Source organism: Austrofundulus limnaeus, unplaced genomic scaffold (assembly GCF_001266775.1).
Source record: "Austrofundulus limnaeus strain Quisiro unplaced genomic scaffold, Austrofundulus_limnaeus-1.0 Scaffold34, whole genome shotgun sequence".
NCBI classification, from domain to species: domain Eukaryota; kingdom Metazoa; phylum Chordata; class Actinopteri; order Cyprinodontiformes; family Rivulidae; genus Austrofundulus; species Austrofundulus limnaeus.
In genome coordinates, this window is record NW_013952436.1 from 647198 (window position 1) to 664118 (window position 16921).

General features: G+C 38.8%; 1 protein-coding gene across 2 annotated transcripts in view; it reads right to left on the reverse strand.

Annotated features, from left to right (window-relative positions):
* nlgn3a (neuroligin 3a) overlaps positions 1-16921 on the reverse strand; it is a 222240-nt gene that overhangs the window by 142811 nt on the left and 62508 nt on the right. The window contains exon 3 of one of the 2 annotated variants that reach the window (XM_014006067.1): positions 3497-3556. The exons of the other annotated variant lie outside the window; for it this stretch is intronic. Within the exon in view, the coding sequence (XP_013861521.1) occupies positions 3497-3556 (60 nt within the window). The remainder of the gene's footprint in view (positions 1-3496; positions 3557-16921) is intronic. 2 annotated transcript variants of the gene reach the window in all.

Genomic DNA, 16921 nt, shown 5'->3' on the forward strand with positions numbered 1-16921 from the left:
ATATTAGACCTTAATTCAATAAATAAATAAAAATCTAAGGGGGCAAAATTATTTGTGAAACCCACAAACATTTATGATTTTTATCTTTAGGAACGCTGTACATTTTGTCTTTTAGTATGATGTAAATTTCTAAAACTGATGTTAAAACATTTTAAGCAACACAGTTTTATAAAATTATCAGCTACTGAGCACAGTTTGGACCTAGTCCACACATGATAATGGCTTTATTTTTTTTAATAACTAAATGCATTATTTTAAAAGTTAGCAAACTTGAAATAAATTCAGCCACCTACATGACTACCAACCTCCTCCCGGTCATGTTGTTCTCCAGACATAGGTTCCAGTGAGGATGAGGATGATGCACCAGCAGAAAATAAATGTCAGTTTCTGACACTTGGCTGAATTTTCTTGTAGATGCTTTTTCTTTTCTCCCAATTTTTGTTCTCCTCCCTTGCGATTATTCTCCATTTGTGCTCTTCTWATTTTTATTATTCGTTTTCTWCTTCTTACYCCTTCTTCCTCTTCTTCAGCAAACTTTTCTTCTTCTTCTGACTTTGTTGGTGGTTGGTAAACAATGATTTGGTGCATTATTGCCATCTACTGGTATTGAGCGCAGCTACACAAATACTTTTTTTTCCTCGCTCCCTGCGCCGGCCCAGTGATGCACCAGCCCACCAGGAAAAGTCCCTGTACTACCAATGGCCAGTCCGCCCCTGCCCGGTGGGCCGGACATGGCCTCTGTCAGTGTGCCTCAGGGCAGCTGTGACTACAATGTAGTTTGCCACCATCAGTGTCTGAATGTGTGTATAAATGGGTGAAAGATTGAACCGTGAAGCTACCTTGTAGTCCAAGTTGATTTGATAAGGCGCTATATGTTCAAGCCACTTACCAAATCCTCTTTTCAATATTTATTTTTATTAAAAAAATATCTCTTGAACCACTAGTTAAACTCTCATTGTACAAAGAATTAACCTCTGGTTGCCACAGCCAACTGACAGAGACATAAAAACGAGTTACTCAGGGAATTTTATAGATAATGAGCTGTGATTTGGTGTGGTAGTATTTGAGCATCAGCACTGAGGCCACAGGACATTGTGCAATATTTTTTGGTATTAGCTGCTGGCACCAACCATTTCATGAACCACTGGATGGATTTTAGTTAAACGTAGAAAACAACCATTGGCTACATATTTAACTTTTAAAAATGGYTRTAACTCAGTCAGTTTTCCATWTATTGAGCCAATTCTGGTATGGTAGTAGCTGAGAGTCATCCTCAACTTATTATTGCTRGCATCTTGTGAAATCTCRCAATTTCACACAAGACTGTGCATAATGCCRTTTATAAAGTTGAACCAAAATGTCTCATTCTCAGTAAAAAGGCTATTTCAGTTCAAACTCTGGTTTGAAAGGCGGAGGGCGATGTGCATTTATTTAAGCAATGCTAGGCCTTTAATTAGGATTAGCGTTTGAAGAACGTGTCTGGAGGGTTATAACAAGGTGGATGGCAGTTCCAATATACTGCWTGAAGGGAGCAAATTAGCCCAAGAGAGACAGTCTGCCAAGTGAGACAGCATGGTGGGATGAGCAGACTGGGAGTTGGAGGGGGGTCACACACAGAAACCAGACAGGACACTGGCTCTCTCAAATAAATGAGAATATGTGGATGAGAGGTGCGTCATCCGGAAAGAAGGAGAAAAGGAGCCAGAAAGAGAGTGGGAGTTCTGCTTGTGTTCTGAATCTACTTGTCCTTTAACATGAATACAAATGTATTGTCTTCCACTGGTAATGCATGCAGTAAAATTACTACAGACTGCTATTATCCACAATAAAAGTGAGAAATAGTTGCCGAGATGGCTTGTAAKGACCTTGCAGGTTGTGTAGCATCCTACAGTGAGGAAATACTGTGTTTTTGTCCACTGAGAAAACACTCCTCTGTTAGGAAAATAACAGGGTAAGAGACGGGTCTCAAACCTCACGCTGTAATAGTTCAACACAATCCCTGGGACAATGAAAAATTTCTGGATCTTGTTTAGCGATTGACAGCCAATTCTGTCACACACGCATTAGTTCCAGTGTCGCGGCGAGGATGCTGCTGCGACTGTACTGTGTGTCTTAGGTGATGCTCTGTAAATAGCATTAGTCGCGCTCTGTAAAGAATAGACTTGTCAGGATTTCAGTGAGGCAAGTCGAGCACAACAGCTTGGAGAACGAGCCTTCACGAGGGCATGCATGGGAAGATTTGGCAGCAAGAAAAAAAAAGGCGCCGGTGGGGGGTGGGATCGGCACTTGTCAGCAATTTTAAACWGACTTGAGGGGCTACATCCTGACGCACGTGAGCTTGCTTGAAGCAAGGGAAGACAAACCTGCACGACCACGCGTGTAAACACGCAAGTCGGGTCAGGAAAATTGGCTTGGGTTGCAGCAGCTCGCCCTGGGCATGAATGGAGAAGCACCTGTGTGTCAAAGTGGTGCCATGGCAACGCTTCCGGTTCTGTGATCAAGACCAGCGTGAGGCTTCTTTTTGAGAGAAGGGCCCACTGGCGACAAGGGAAGAGCTTCCTGATAAATCCTTGAATTTCTGAAGAGGTCCACTTGGATTTCTAGTATACTTAAGGTTCTTTCTAAAAAGATACTGATTCTTCAGTTTGTCTGACGAATAAAAAGTGTCTACCTCAAACATGTGCTAGAAATATAGAAAAAGAAGCAGCTTTCTCTCAGATAAACAGCTAAACGTTAAACGTGAAGAAAAACTAAACCAAACCTGTCAATAACAAATGCAGAGCTTTACCACGAAGCCTCGCGTGTTGACTTCATCACCTGCCCCRCAGAGGCGGTGGAAGGAGGAGGCGGGGCTACATCAAGGGTTTGATTTAGATTCAGAGACTTAAGCTGTTTCTGTAGCAGCACAAGAACCGTCTCTCGTTCTAATCTCGGCAGAGATCCACCCTGAGCCAGGAATATCCCAAGATAAATATGGAAGTGAACAATGCGATTGCTGAGCAGCAACTTCCCATTTTCTACACCTCTCATCTCTAATCCTCTTCAGCATCACTCCTGAACTGCCGATCCTCATCTGAATGTGCAGGCAGAGCCGGTGATATTACAATGCTTTCCTCCTTTCTCCCTCTGCTGTTATTGGGGTGGGGGTGGGGGTGGGGGGGCATTCGACCACTCTCCCTGCCTTCTTAATGACAGCTGCTTCACTCATTGTAAAAGCTATCAACCTTGGGTTTGAATATCTCAATAACCATCGGATCTTATCAGCCTCTCAAGTCAAAAACTCTCTTCATCCACCGAATTAAATCCTCTGGAACAAGAGCCATCACATTCACTCACATGCACTCTTGCTGTCCTACAGATTGTGATGAGACATAGATGTCTGATGATTGCATTTGCAAAAAAATAAAAAATAAATAAAAATTAAAAAAATTAAAAAACGGTGACATTTCTTTCTTAAAGAAAATCATGCACCATCTCTTTTCACCGTGGAAAATACCTTCGTCTTCATCACCGTCATTCTCCGATAAATCCTCGCCGTGTTTTTTTGCATGGGCCCCTGTTATTGAAGCAGGAAGAGACATAAAGACGTACAGAGAGAATTCAAAATAGCACGCTTGGCACAAACAGATGGGCAGAGAGGCATTTCAATGAGAGCAGTAATTAAAACCACACGTGAATAAAAATAAATGATAAAAAAAAAAACAATGTTCATTTAAATACATTTTCTGGCAACATTTCATTTTTCTACTCAAAACAGTTAACTGTGGCAGAAACATAAATCACTGTTATAGTAAACACATTCAAACAACTGGGGGAAAAAAGCATGGCTTCCAGAAATACACATCAGCAAAACTCATCTGTTTTTGTATCATATTAGAGGCAGAGTCATACAGCACTGACATTTTCAGAAAAACCTCTTACTCAGATAAAAAAAAATCCTATCTTAGTTTTTGAGGATTGTTGCAAAGAAAATGGCCTGCTWATGCATATAATTCTGTCTTTAAATTTGTCTTCAAAGTATTTTTTGCAACTACTTTAAATATATAATCTACAGTACATTGAAGTTATAGTTAGGAGAAAAGGGCAAATATATTTAAATCACCAGCAATTATCACTAGTGACAAGCAGAAGTACTTAAATTTAAGCATGGGTTTTAAAAGTGAGTGAAACTACAAATATATTCAAGTGGGACAAGATTAGAGCTAATGATTCTGTGTATCATGTTCAGGCTATGATGTGTTCCTTTTTACCCTAAATGATAGGCAATATATTAATTAGAAACATAATTGTCACAGTGAATGGGTTAGCACCTGTCCCCTTCAAAAACAGCTGTGACCAGTCATGGACAAGAACCCTGATAATGTTAGTGTTTTAGTATTTTATACCCTGTGGGTTGTGGTCTCATTGTTTGCTTCCTACAGCTGCTGACAGATTCGTGTCTGTGGGGTTTGAGACTTTTGTTTAGCTCTAGGTTTAACAGGGTTGAGAGGGTCTCAGTAATTGTTTTGCAAAACTGCACACATTGTGTTGATGATTACCAGTGTTACTCATTTTAACTCTCAGTATTAATGTTATAGCTATGGCAATGCTGTTCTTTTGTTGTGTTTCAATATATACAGTAGTTCAGGTCTTTTGAAGTGGATAGCTCTCTGAACAATCGCACTYTGGAAAGATAAAGTTTAATTTTGATAAGCTAACAGCTAGTCCAACCACAGCCAAAGCGGATTGCTGCTGCAGTAAAACTACTCTAATCTCAAAAAGTATGAAAGTGCTCGATGCAAACACTTTTTTAAAAAAAATCCTTTGCTCTGCTGTCAACTTTGAAAGACGTGGTTCTTTTCATAGCTACTCTGGGAAGTGCAAATAGCAGCAGCATCTAGTACATTTAGTTTAAATGAAGCCTGGGGCACTTCTGTTGGTCACGTCTTTATATTTCTGCTGGAACTGCCATGTAATGTACAACTGACAACGATGGAAAGGTTTATAAAACTAGTATTTGCATGAACTGTGACATTTTTGAGCCTGGAGTTGCTGTAAGTCACCAGGTACTTCAGTCTTCACACCAAGTGAACTAGCCATAAGCTGTGTTTAGAACTCTTTTTCTTCAAACTGAGGTTGTTCAAAAATCTATCCACAACAGGTAAAATGCTCATAGGTCATTTTCTTTTTATACAACCTTAGTTCACTAAATGTGATTTCTTGTTTCAAGTGGTATAAGAATCTACAGCTTTGGTTTAAACCTACAATGCACACATGTGACTCTTGTGACATGTGACATGAGAATGCACAGATCTCTTTTTAATCAAACATTTTCTGCTTGGCCTTCAGAGGAGTCGGACGCTTTTTGCTCTCTCTCCTGAACCTCCCTCTTTTCCCTGCTTTGCTGCTGGATCAGGACTTTCTTCTACCTATCATTCAACAACAAAAGAATTAAGGATCTGGTCAACTCTGAATGCAATTGATACCATTTTTTTCCACTCTGAGATTAGAGCACGGGGAGCGCTCTTGTCCCAGTGGAACTGTCAGCCCAAGCGTGTGTYGGGTAGCTGAGTGTGGAATCTGATCTGCCTGGCACCTCTTTCCATTGAGGACGTCGAAGATGTTTTCATATTTGGATTTATGATAATCGGATTCCTGCTGATCGGCTGTGAAGTTCTGGTTTATCAGAAAATGAGAATGACACTGCGGCGGTCCGGGCCTGTGTGAAGCTGTCAGTGACCCTGGATGGGATCTCTCGTACGGCGAACGCACAGACTCAAATGATGGGGGAGTTGAATCGCAAACTCGATGTGGTTCTGGCTAGGACCGCAGCCCAGCAGCGTGAGGAGTAAAGGCAACATCTGGGTGAAGTTCATACGGGAGAGGCGAGATGGTAACGAAATCTGGAATAATGGCATTTTCGCGAAAGTTTGCTGCTTGCTCTAAAGAATTTATTCCGGATCCCACAGATGTGACCTTGGTCGCAGGCTGATAAACCTCCCTGGATGATATGTGTGGAGGAAGCCTTGATCCTCCCACCCCCTCCCCCAACCTCCACCTGTGTCTGGAATCCAGTCTGGAGGCTGCACTGGGTGGAAACAGAGAAAATGAACTCTGGTGAACTGTGCTTGACTGMTAACAGCTGGTTTGGACTCTGAAGGTCTCTGATTGGTCCCGGCACTCTGCSCTGAATGTCACTGGCTCCATTGCATCCCTTCCCCCCTTCCATATGTTTGTTCCCCCACCCTCCCCACCTCCCCCTCCTTAGCTGCCCTTTTGTAGAGTGTTTTTTTGTGCGCATGCTCGTGTGTTTTCTTTGTATAAAACACAGGATCAAAGCTCTTTTTTAACTCATCCTTCCTAYGTGTGTGTGTATTCTAAACTGCAAGGTAAGGCATGTTGTTGCACATGACACTGGACATTCGTTCCCCCATGTTTGTTGTGTTTCTCCGGACGGATGTTCTAAACTGCGTTGCGTTATGCATTGCATCTTTGATGTTGTCTGGGAATGACAATAAATGATTCTGATTCWGATTTGATTTWCAGAGTATTAACTGGTAATGAATTTTGCGCTCAGTACTAAATTCAGYAAGTCAGCATGCTGTTGGTGACTTTTCCTCCAGTTTAATCTCCAGGCCACTATAAATATGAATCAATAAAATCAGAACATGTTTATTGAAACTTACTAATCCATTCATTATGATGAGAAGAAGGGATGTCTTAAACTAATGTATTAGCAGAGAGGGGCTTCACCCTTTTCTGAAGAGAAAAGTCACAGCTGCTAACATCAATTAAAAAATAATTAGCAGCATTTTTTTTCCTTGAGAAACTCTGGTCTCTGTCAATGTTTGACATAAAATCTTTTCTCTGTTACCACACTAAAGCAGATTATTAACTTATTCTTTAAGACATTTAATTGCCTGAGGATTCCTGATCAGTAGGGAAGATCCAAATAATCACAAATTAGACTGTTCAGTGGAATAATTTAAATCACCACTGACAGAGCTTTCTGTCTCAGTGCTTTACTTTATTTTATTTTAAGCACCACCTTTTAAAAGCAYACAGCGTATACCCACTGAGCTGCTCTGTAATAAACATTTTGAGTGTTGCCATCTTCTGTTTTATCCACTGTCAATCCTGCACGTATCAAGCGCCATATGCATGTTTTATGTTTCCTAATGTTTCATCTTAATGCATTTATGAATCCATCTGCTCAGTTCTGATTTGTTCTCCAATTTTTTTTGCTCATCTCCTGCCTTCTTGTTAATTGATACTGTAGGTGTGATACACTGTAATGCATAATGTAAAAGTAAGTGTCACGACATTTACTCAGTACGATTTTTCTTTGAGCTGAAGAAAGCCTTTTGATTTTTTAGCTCTTCAGTAAGTACAATGACCTTGTTTGATCTGTTGCTCAAACATTATCATGAATAATGCAGCTTTCAGAATATGTGATGCAATAAGCTTTAGCTGARAATCTGAGCATGTGACCATAATAACTTAAAACTTAAACACTTTGCCTTTGTTTGATGATTTGATTGCAAAGTGCATTTGTTCCTACGAGGCAGAGAGCTCCCAATTCGCATCGGTCGTGGGAAAAGATATAGGCCTGCTGTAAAGCAGACCTTCTTTAAATTCATTGGCTGATGTAATGAAACTGATTTTAAAATCATGGTTTAAAAGTCACTAAGCCAATAGGCATGATATGCTTTCTTAAAATATTCTCTCAGCTTTAACGGAACAAATTTTGACGGTTTTCTTCAGCATTACAAACTGACTAGTTCATAAATTTTGAAATGGATTTAATTGTTTCATTAGCTCTGAGAAAAATGGATTTTAATTTTATATAATTCACAAATATAGTAAAAACATAATAATAATGCATATTTAGATGCCAATTTGCAAAAAAATAAAAAATCAAAATACTATTTAAATATGCCTGTTTTAATTTTCAGCAGTGAGCAGCTGAAAATTCTTGTAAAAATCTTATTTATTCATTGAAAATGTATGTCCTTTTTTTCACTGATGATGAAGAAATAAATTAATATTTGGTTTCGTTTTCTACTGAAGTGACACAAAAAAAAGAAGAAAAAAGAAATGTATTTCCCTAAAAAGTTGTTTTTGTACTCTGAGCCAGAAGACTTCACTTTAAGCATGGCCACAGATTTTTCAGTTCAATTTGACTTTATATCCTCAATGATTTTATAAATGAGTTTAACATCATTTACAGCTAAATTGTTTTCAGAGAATCGCAGCAAAACTTGAGTTTTTCTTCGTTGWTGACATTTTCAAATTTTAGTTGTGATACAAACTAACAAACAATCCCATTTTTTATCACATTGTTGTTTTCTTTGACAAAATGTGTGATGAATACATTTTGAACCCATGAAATAGTAATATTTTCTGTGTTAAATTTATATAAATGAGTTAATTTTGACTAAGGCATTACCCATGTGGCTCATTTCTTAAATTTAGTTTTTACGGTTCAATGATAAAAATAATAAGCAGACAGCTTCATATTTGGGTTGAGTCAGTTATAGTAAAACCTTTTTTAATGTTTTTCGTACCAATTAATTTTATTCTGGTGGCATCCACCATCAATTATTTACACAACAACAAATATGGGTTTTGTAGCATCACCTTGACAGTTCACCAATGCAGCACTTTGATGATGGCAAATAATTAGGGGTGTAACAGTACACATATATCATGGTTAGGTAGAACGRGGTAAAAAATAGATACCAAATGTTTTTTGTTTGTTTGTTTGTTTGCTTCTTCCCTACTTTTTTATTGGCAGCTAACTTCCCAATGCAATGACAAAAATCAAACAAAAAAACCACCTTTGCTCATGGGGAAGACTTTAAGGCAGCAGCTCCTATACAGCAATAAATAATGTGTCAACTGGTAACTTATGATAAAGTTAAAAAAATAGAATTCATTGTCTTATTTATCCCATCTTAAGTGACGATAAGAKGCCACATGTCTTACAAAATGCTAAGAGGTTGAAAAATGTTTATTTTAAAGTGAACATGTCATGCTTTGAAAYCCTTTCTTTTCACATTTAAATCATTYAGTTGGGGTCTATATAAAGTGGAACKGCAAAATTTTAGTTTGAATTCCTCCTTATTGTAGCTTCACAGRCCCCTCTTTCACCCGTTCTGAGGTGTGTGACTCATTTTGGTGCTGTCTCTTCTTCCCACCCAGCCTCCCTCCAGGTCTAACTCCCCACGATCACTGTCCACTCCTGTTTTGCCATTTTTGTCGTTTGATAGCAGAGGTACGATTATCYAGTGGCGCAGGAACCTTTTGTTTGCAAATTGATTAAAATATGTCAAMAACGGAAGACTTGTCCATCCAGCCTTACATGTTGGATCCAGAGTCTGAMCCAGAYAGGGTGACCAGATCCCAAGAAACCAAATGCAGGACAAAAATGGTGCTTACGGGGGACAATGTGGGACACATCACCAGTATTATGATGTCATCATAAATTTTAATTTTTTGCTGGTTTCACATTACATTAATTGTTCTCTGTTAGTGCAAAACAATGAAATAATTCACGTTTATAAAAAAAGTAATTAAACATTTAACTTCTTATTTTAAGCAACTGTTTTAAGTTTAACAGAAAGTTGAAATAATTAACTTTTCTTGCAAGAAACTTTTTATGAAAGAAGCAGCTTCTGCTCTGCCTAAGCTGTGAAAAGTTGTTTGATAAACACTCAAATGTGGAAAGATTACAAAAAGAATCACAGCTAAATTGTTATGACTTTAAAAACTGTACTCATTCTTTCGCCGAATCGTGTCAGCTGTGCGAATTTTTTTTTTAGGTTTAGCAAAGCAGGAATGAAACTATCTGAGCGGTGAGAGCGTGAAGTGAAGCTCGTGCAGTTCACAGAAATAACAATATATTTTTTTTACTTTAGTACAAGTTCARSCCTYGTTCCSGGTGATAAGTCKACATTATTGACCACCACAGCAGCAGCAGACCAGGCAGCCAGAGTGTGTTGTTGAGCTCCGCGGAGTCCGCGCTCATCAGCAGCTTGTGCGCGCGCCGTATCTGAGCGAGAACGCTCCTCCCACTCCTCCGTCACACCCACGGGCCTCACTAGTATTTGTTTTTCACTTCTCATAATTTGACCCCATCAAATGCAGGACATTATTTCAATGTGCGGGACAAGAGTGAAAAATGCATGACAGTCCCGCACAAATTGGGACATCTGGTCACCCTAGACCCAGAGCCAGAGAAGACCAGGAAGAACGAACCTGCAGAACCAAATATTTTGCAAARTTGGTCAACCGGACGTCTGTGACCTTGTTTAACAGTTCCACAGAAAATACTTTGATGGTATTGTTCAAAAAACTTAACAGGGAATAGAGGAAACTAAACAAACTGAGAAAAATGACCCAAACAGAATACAAAAATATCTACGCAGCACTGGGCGAGACTGAATTATTATTATTTTTAAGATAATGAACTAAATAACATATTTCAATATGAAATGCACAATAAAATGTAGAATGCTCTAATATAGCTTATCAGCTACATAAGTATAAACAGCAAACTAGCACCTAAGTAATGACATATTTAAGTATTTATTTGGTGCAAAAGTGCACAAATTATGATTCTTTCCTTATCATTTACATGCCACTGCTGCCTTAGATGACATTAGGACTTTTCCACACTGCTGATTTTAAAACAACGTGGCAGATTCAAAGTTTAATCTAAGCTCACCGTTCTTGCTTTGATTTGGTGTAGAGTGCTTTAGAATATACAGTACACACCTTTATCCATGTAGTCAAAAAGCTATTTAAAAAGGGCACTCTGTTCAACATGAAAGTGGTAAAAGTCTTTGACTCACTCTTTCTTTATTTGATTGYACCCACCCTGACGTCAGTACCTTTTAGTAGGAACACATGCACCCTTCCACCCCTCCAATTAATAGCTTTTAAGCTACAATAAAACCGGATCAATTTCCAATATTCCGTAATCGTTTGAAAGGATGATTTCAAACCRGTGCTAATTTCTGTGTGAAAGGCGCCTTTGTCTTTATTTTGAAGGAACAAATTCAATAGCAGCACTAAATCAATCAAAAACAATTTCCTTGTGCAGGAATTAAATGGCTCTGAGCTCTCAGAAATCACGTCCCTCATCTCCCCGATCTAACTATTTGTCAGAACATCTTTTTGCTGACAGTGTTACGTAAGGTGTACAGGAATCTAAAACGAGAAAAAAAAAAAACAATGTTTAAGCACGTAAACAGCAATGGAAATKATTCTTGCCGACGCTGTGTTATTTTTGCGATAAAACAAGGGGTTTATTGAGTGAAAGCGCTTCAGACAAGCATGAATTAGATGGCAGGTGTCAACAGGGAAGCTCTGTCACTTTGAATTTCATTGCCGAGGAGTCTGTGTGTGTCAAACACAGCAATTACAACAAAAACTAAAAAAAAAAAAAAAGGGTCTGACATCTGAATATGACTCAGGCCTATATTTGACCCTGGAGCTTTGAAAATGATGCCACAGTTGAGGAGCGGGGTTTCTATTTTTTGTTGCAAAGCTGGCCTTCAGGTGTCAACATTTGCATTTCAGCAAAATCAGGTGGCATCTTGAATAACACCTATTATTTATGTTCCCTTGACAGTCAAAATAGAAACCTGTCGCATTAATCAAACCGGGTACACAGAAGCCACGTCGGATGGGCTTACTTGGTGCATAAAGGGGATTGAAATGTAACATTTCAACAAGATGGAATTTCAAACAGAAGGCTTTTCRTTAATTAGCTATATGGTTTCGCATGGACAAGCCAAAGCGTGCACGTACGCATGAACTCACAAGCTCCAACATATAAATACAGAGCGCCCTCAGACTCCAGAGACTTTGCGAATGAATCCACAATTCACTCTGTACAATGTGGAAGGGCTGAATGTTAACTGCCTTTCCTTTTGCAGGAAAAAGGTTCACYGACAATAGATGGGCCTTGGAGTTAAATATCAGAAAGGTCAGGATGTGGAAAGAGACTTAGTGAAATGTGAAATGTTGCAGGCTTGACAATTCCGAGCATTTATATTCAGTCTCCAATCCTCAGGTGGCCATTTTCTTTCTTTCTCTCTCTCTCTGCCAGGTTTTTGTATTTTTTGAAATTTTTGCCTCAAATGTTTCTTTTTTCTTTCTTATTCTTCCGTTTGTTTGCCTCCATGTCAGTCTGTCCATCTCTCAATCTGTCTCCCGGTGCAGAGGTTAAGGAACAGCTTGGGAAGGACACATGAGAGAGAATGATGGAGAATGCAGCTAAAAGGTTAAGGAGGCTATAATCCTGCAGTAAAGGACAGCCAAAACTCACACCGCGCTTCAGCTGCTCCCAACATAAAGGGAAAAAAAAGAATATTTCCTAATATTTCACACCCAAAAAACTCAGTTGACAAAGCAGGATTGTGTAAACAAACAAACGCAGAAGCAAACCAAGCCCTTGAATTTGATATTTAGGCGAAAACAAAATTGTATCCACAATTTCTTCAGAAATGCCTGATGACAAGGGATGTCCTCAGGGTCCCTTTAATCTCTTCATCTCTGCAAATGTTCAGACAGGTGCTTTGATAACGATACACAACACGAACTCAAACAGGCAAGAAAATGAGTATAGTGTGGCCTCACGAAGGCATACCTCAAAGTAATTCACTCCATTTAAGGGAACTCAAGAAGCTAACTCTTTGCTAACAAGAACTGAGCTTCAAATTGAGTTTTCTTCTTTGGGCCGTGACTGCTACTTCTCCTAATTTGGGACAAACAAAGAAGAGGGCACAGACTGACTGGAAGCTGGTGAACACAGAAGCGGGAGGGCTAGTTGAATGAAAAAAAAAACTTCCTGTTTTGATCACATCTTGCATCTCAAATTCTTCAACCTTCCCTCTCTGTGTGGTGTTAAACTACTGATAGAAAAAAAGGATCTTAAGAATAATCATCTGTGGAAAAAGCAGCTTTCAGGTGGTGATAAAGGCAACTCTGTTTTCGAATCACAGAAATGGGTTTTTGTTCTTGTTTCCTTGGAAAGTTTTTTTTATTTTTTTATTTTTTGCCCCCTGTCTGCTTGTTGTACAGATTTCTTCGGCAGCACTCAGGGAGTGGCCCATCCCTCCCTGAGGCTAGTCTGAATCGGCCAACCAATGGGATTAGCACGGTGCGTTACTGCCTGCCTGTTGCAGCCTAACTGGGATGGGAGCTCTTCTGTAGTTTTCACGGCTCTCTTAAAACTGGAGGTCATGTGGAAAAGAGGAAGAAAGACAAAAAAATGTCCAGTGTTTCTGTTGGGCATAGTTAATCTACAGGTTTGGCAGCTGATGGGACTGTTCAGCACTGGCATGGAGGTGGACAACACATGGCAGCCTGCTGCCTGCGAGAGCTGCATGGGAATGATAGCTGAGAGCTCCAAATCGAGCCAAAGTGGAAAACAGATTTTGCTGCACCTATTTCAAGTCAACTCGGGATGACAAATGTTGGAGTGGGGATGGTAAAATGTAATTTTAAACTTTTTGAAGTGGAGTTCTGTGGAGGGCTTATGAATGTTTAATATCTTACCTGTTGCACATAGCTCTTTRAATGRCCTCGGTTTGGATAAATGTAGCTTTATTCTGACGAGAGTGATGAACTAACAGCTAATCTGAGTAAAGACAATATCATTGCCATCCTAATAAAATCTATAAACTCAAAAAAATTGATGTTTTACATTTTTTACATTATTGCCAATGACGCTTTCCAAAGAATTTTACAGTAATTTGCACGAGTGACACATGTAGACGACAGATGTTACACAATGAGAGAGTAAAATTAAGGATATACAATTATCAGCAGTTCACCAAGTAATAAACTGTTTGTGTAGTGGAATATATATAATATATTTGTTATRGAGAGGACCAGGAATCAATCCCTGCTTTAAACGACTGAGTGTATAATGAGAAACTGAATCAAACGCATGGAATCCATCCTGTACTCAGCCTTGAATGTTTCTTCGCACATAAAGATCATCACAGCTCTGAGGTCCACCCTGTCTGAGGGAACAAAATGGCCCCCGTCACGCATCATTAAAATGTTTTTTATTATACCTGGTCTCACCTGGACATGATGTCATRGTAAACAAGGAGGTACCCTTWTTCCTTAAATGTAAAACATCGTGTTTACACTGCTGGAGCGAGGCACGTGTTAAATAGAGACTCGTAGTTTATCTTACTGTTTAAAATAAGTGATTAGCATCGATAAAATTAATGCATCTGAAATGCMGTTRATCAGCCACAAAAYATCCAACACTACTTTCATTGTTTTTCTTTCTTTTCTCTTATGTCTGCATTTCCTAACCATTTGTGGCTACATGTTGATCTAAAAACAGAGATAGTAATTTGCAAAGCTTTTGCTTGTTGGAGGAAAAGGCCACAGCTTAAGGTGTAGGCTACCAGCTGAATTGGATTGAATGGAATAAAAGATGGGAAGGGGGATCGTAGGATTTAATGAATATATATTTTTAATTTAAATCAATAAATCACATTAGGACTGTGACTGTCAAGGTAACAGTAGATGTTTTACAACACTTGAATGCTATGTACTGTATTCTACTGCTGTGAGGGAGTTCACTTTTGGTGCATCTGGGGAATTTCAAGCAAAAAAATACCCTTATTTTTATGACAGAATAACTGTGGTATGTAAAATCATCTTTGTGTATAAAATTATAAAGTATTTGCATGAACAGATGTATTATTTTTGAGATTAGAATTGTTTTAAAATGGCAGTGAACCACTAGCCATTAGCTCATCAGTCTAGTCGGAATTAAACTATTTATATAAACTGAAGTCATTGACAAAGCTTAATGAAGGTAATATAAACTTAACACAAAAAGTAAGGACATTTGTGTTTGGTAGAGTATTTCTTTGTTGTTAGAATGCTTCTATGCAATAAACCTTATGTCGTTAGACTGTTCATTTCCTTTAAAATGGTGCCACATTTGTAAGGAACATGCATTTGTGGGATGAGCAGTAGAGCTGAGTGTGTGGGTTGCACACATGGAAAATGTGCCAAATCTTCTCTGCCAAACTACTGACACTTGTTTTGAGCTTCTGTTACCTCCAGGTGCTGCCAGTCAGATGCCTGCTATAAGATTTATTGCCAAGAAGCATTGTTACAACAAAGAAATATTATACCAAACATAATTTTACTTACTTCTTGTGCCAAGTATGGTTTTATGTCCTTTTCCCAAACCCATCTTCCAAAGATCTGAACTATCCTGCTAATTGAAATCTAAAAGATGCATTACAATAAAAAAATGAGAGTAAATGACATTTATCTAAAAGGCTAAATTACTGAGAGCAATGTGTTGCACGAGCCAGTAGAAAATGACGAGCGCATTCTATAAACAGACACAGCACAACACAGCATATTGTCTCTAAAATTCTGCCTCAGCAGGGTCTCATAAAAAAAGGATGGGACAGCACTGATCTTTTAAGCTTGACAAACAATTTAACTACGTGCCGTAAACCTCCTTTAAAGATAAAGACTGATCTCATCTGGGTTTGTCCTCTTATAAAATTGACCCATCTCGAGCCAATCTCGCCAATCTCGCCACTCCGAGGTGGAATAGTGCTTAGCTGTGTCTCTGCACATCATTACCCCGCTCTTCACTCCATTCACTCTAACTCTGAGCAGAGAAAATGACTGAGTGATATAACCAAGGCTCCAGTGTCTGCAGCTTTATCACTGCACTTTGCTCTGAGCACTTGCTGTAAGGCCTCTTCACCAGGAGCGATTGGAGAGGTTTTGGTGTGTTTGCTGATGTTGCACATTAGCTCACCTTCTCGTGACCTCAACCATTACCTGTAGGGCATCTGAATAAATGATGTGCCAGCCTGGCAAAATGAAAGAAAAAAAAATGCTCTGCTAAATAACAATTTGAGCAGTGTAATCATCGAAAATAAGTGCTGTGTTRATTTAGTTCTGTACAACTTGGGAACACAAACTTTGCTGTGAAGAATAACCAACTGGTACTGAGCTGTATCTCTGATTTACCTGTTATTAATATTTGTTTGAACCTATTTTTCAATGTTTGATCAGGACAGAGCTATTCGTTTTACAAACGTTTTCCTGTGTAACGGAGGACAATGAGCCTCATCTCTGAAAGTTAAGCATGAAATGGTTTCCTTGACGAAAGCCCCGCTGCACTGTACACTAGTAAAATCAGGGGACAACCTAAAAAACTCATTTTCACTTTAGTTCATGTGTTAAAACTAACAGAGGAATTATGCAAAAATCACAAGTGATGCAGTGAAGCAAACATTTGTCATAACTGGTGAGATCATCTCCTCTCCTGTCAAATCTACTTACTTTTGCAACAATTGCACCAACGTTGTACCAAAAAAATACAGCACTTTTAAGTTTTAGTAAATGATTTTTTGCCATGCCTTKTATATTAGTACTGAATATGCACAGTGTGCATGACTCTGAATTACACAGGTTTTTATTGAATGCTTTGCAAAGAAAAAATACAACATCTTAAAAATGAAATATCAGTCATATTATAGATGACAAGTTAAAGGAAATCTGAAGCTTTGATCCCAATAGGCTGTGGGAAGAACTTGACTGGACCCCAGATAAAAGGAACTATCTTCATCTTCTGAAGAATCTTTTGATGTATTTCTATACTGATTAGAGTGGTGCCAATATGGAAACAATACCAGGGTTCAGCGGTCTTAAGAAGCACCTGAATGATTTGGAATTGGACATAGATTTAAGTGCATTTGTGTGCACTTGACCAAAAAATTAATAAATAAATAACATCGATGTTAAAACACAACAAGGAGCCATTTTGACTTTTTCCATACATCTGGCTCCCTTTTTTCTAATTTTATTGTCATTACACTTTGGTTTTGTACGGTGTGTGTGTGTGTGTGTGTGTGTGTGTGTGTGTGTG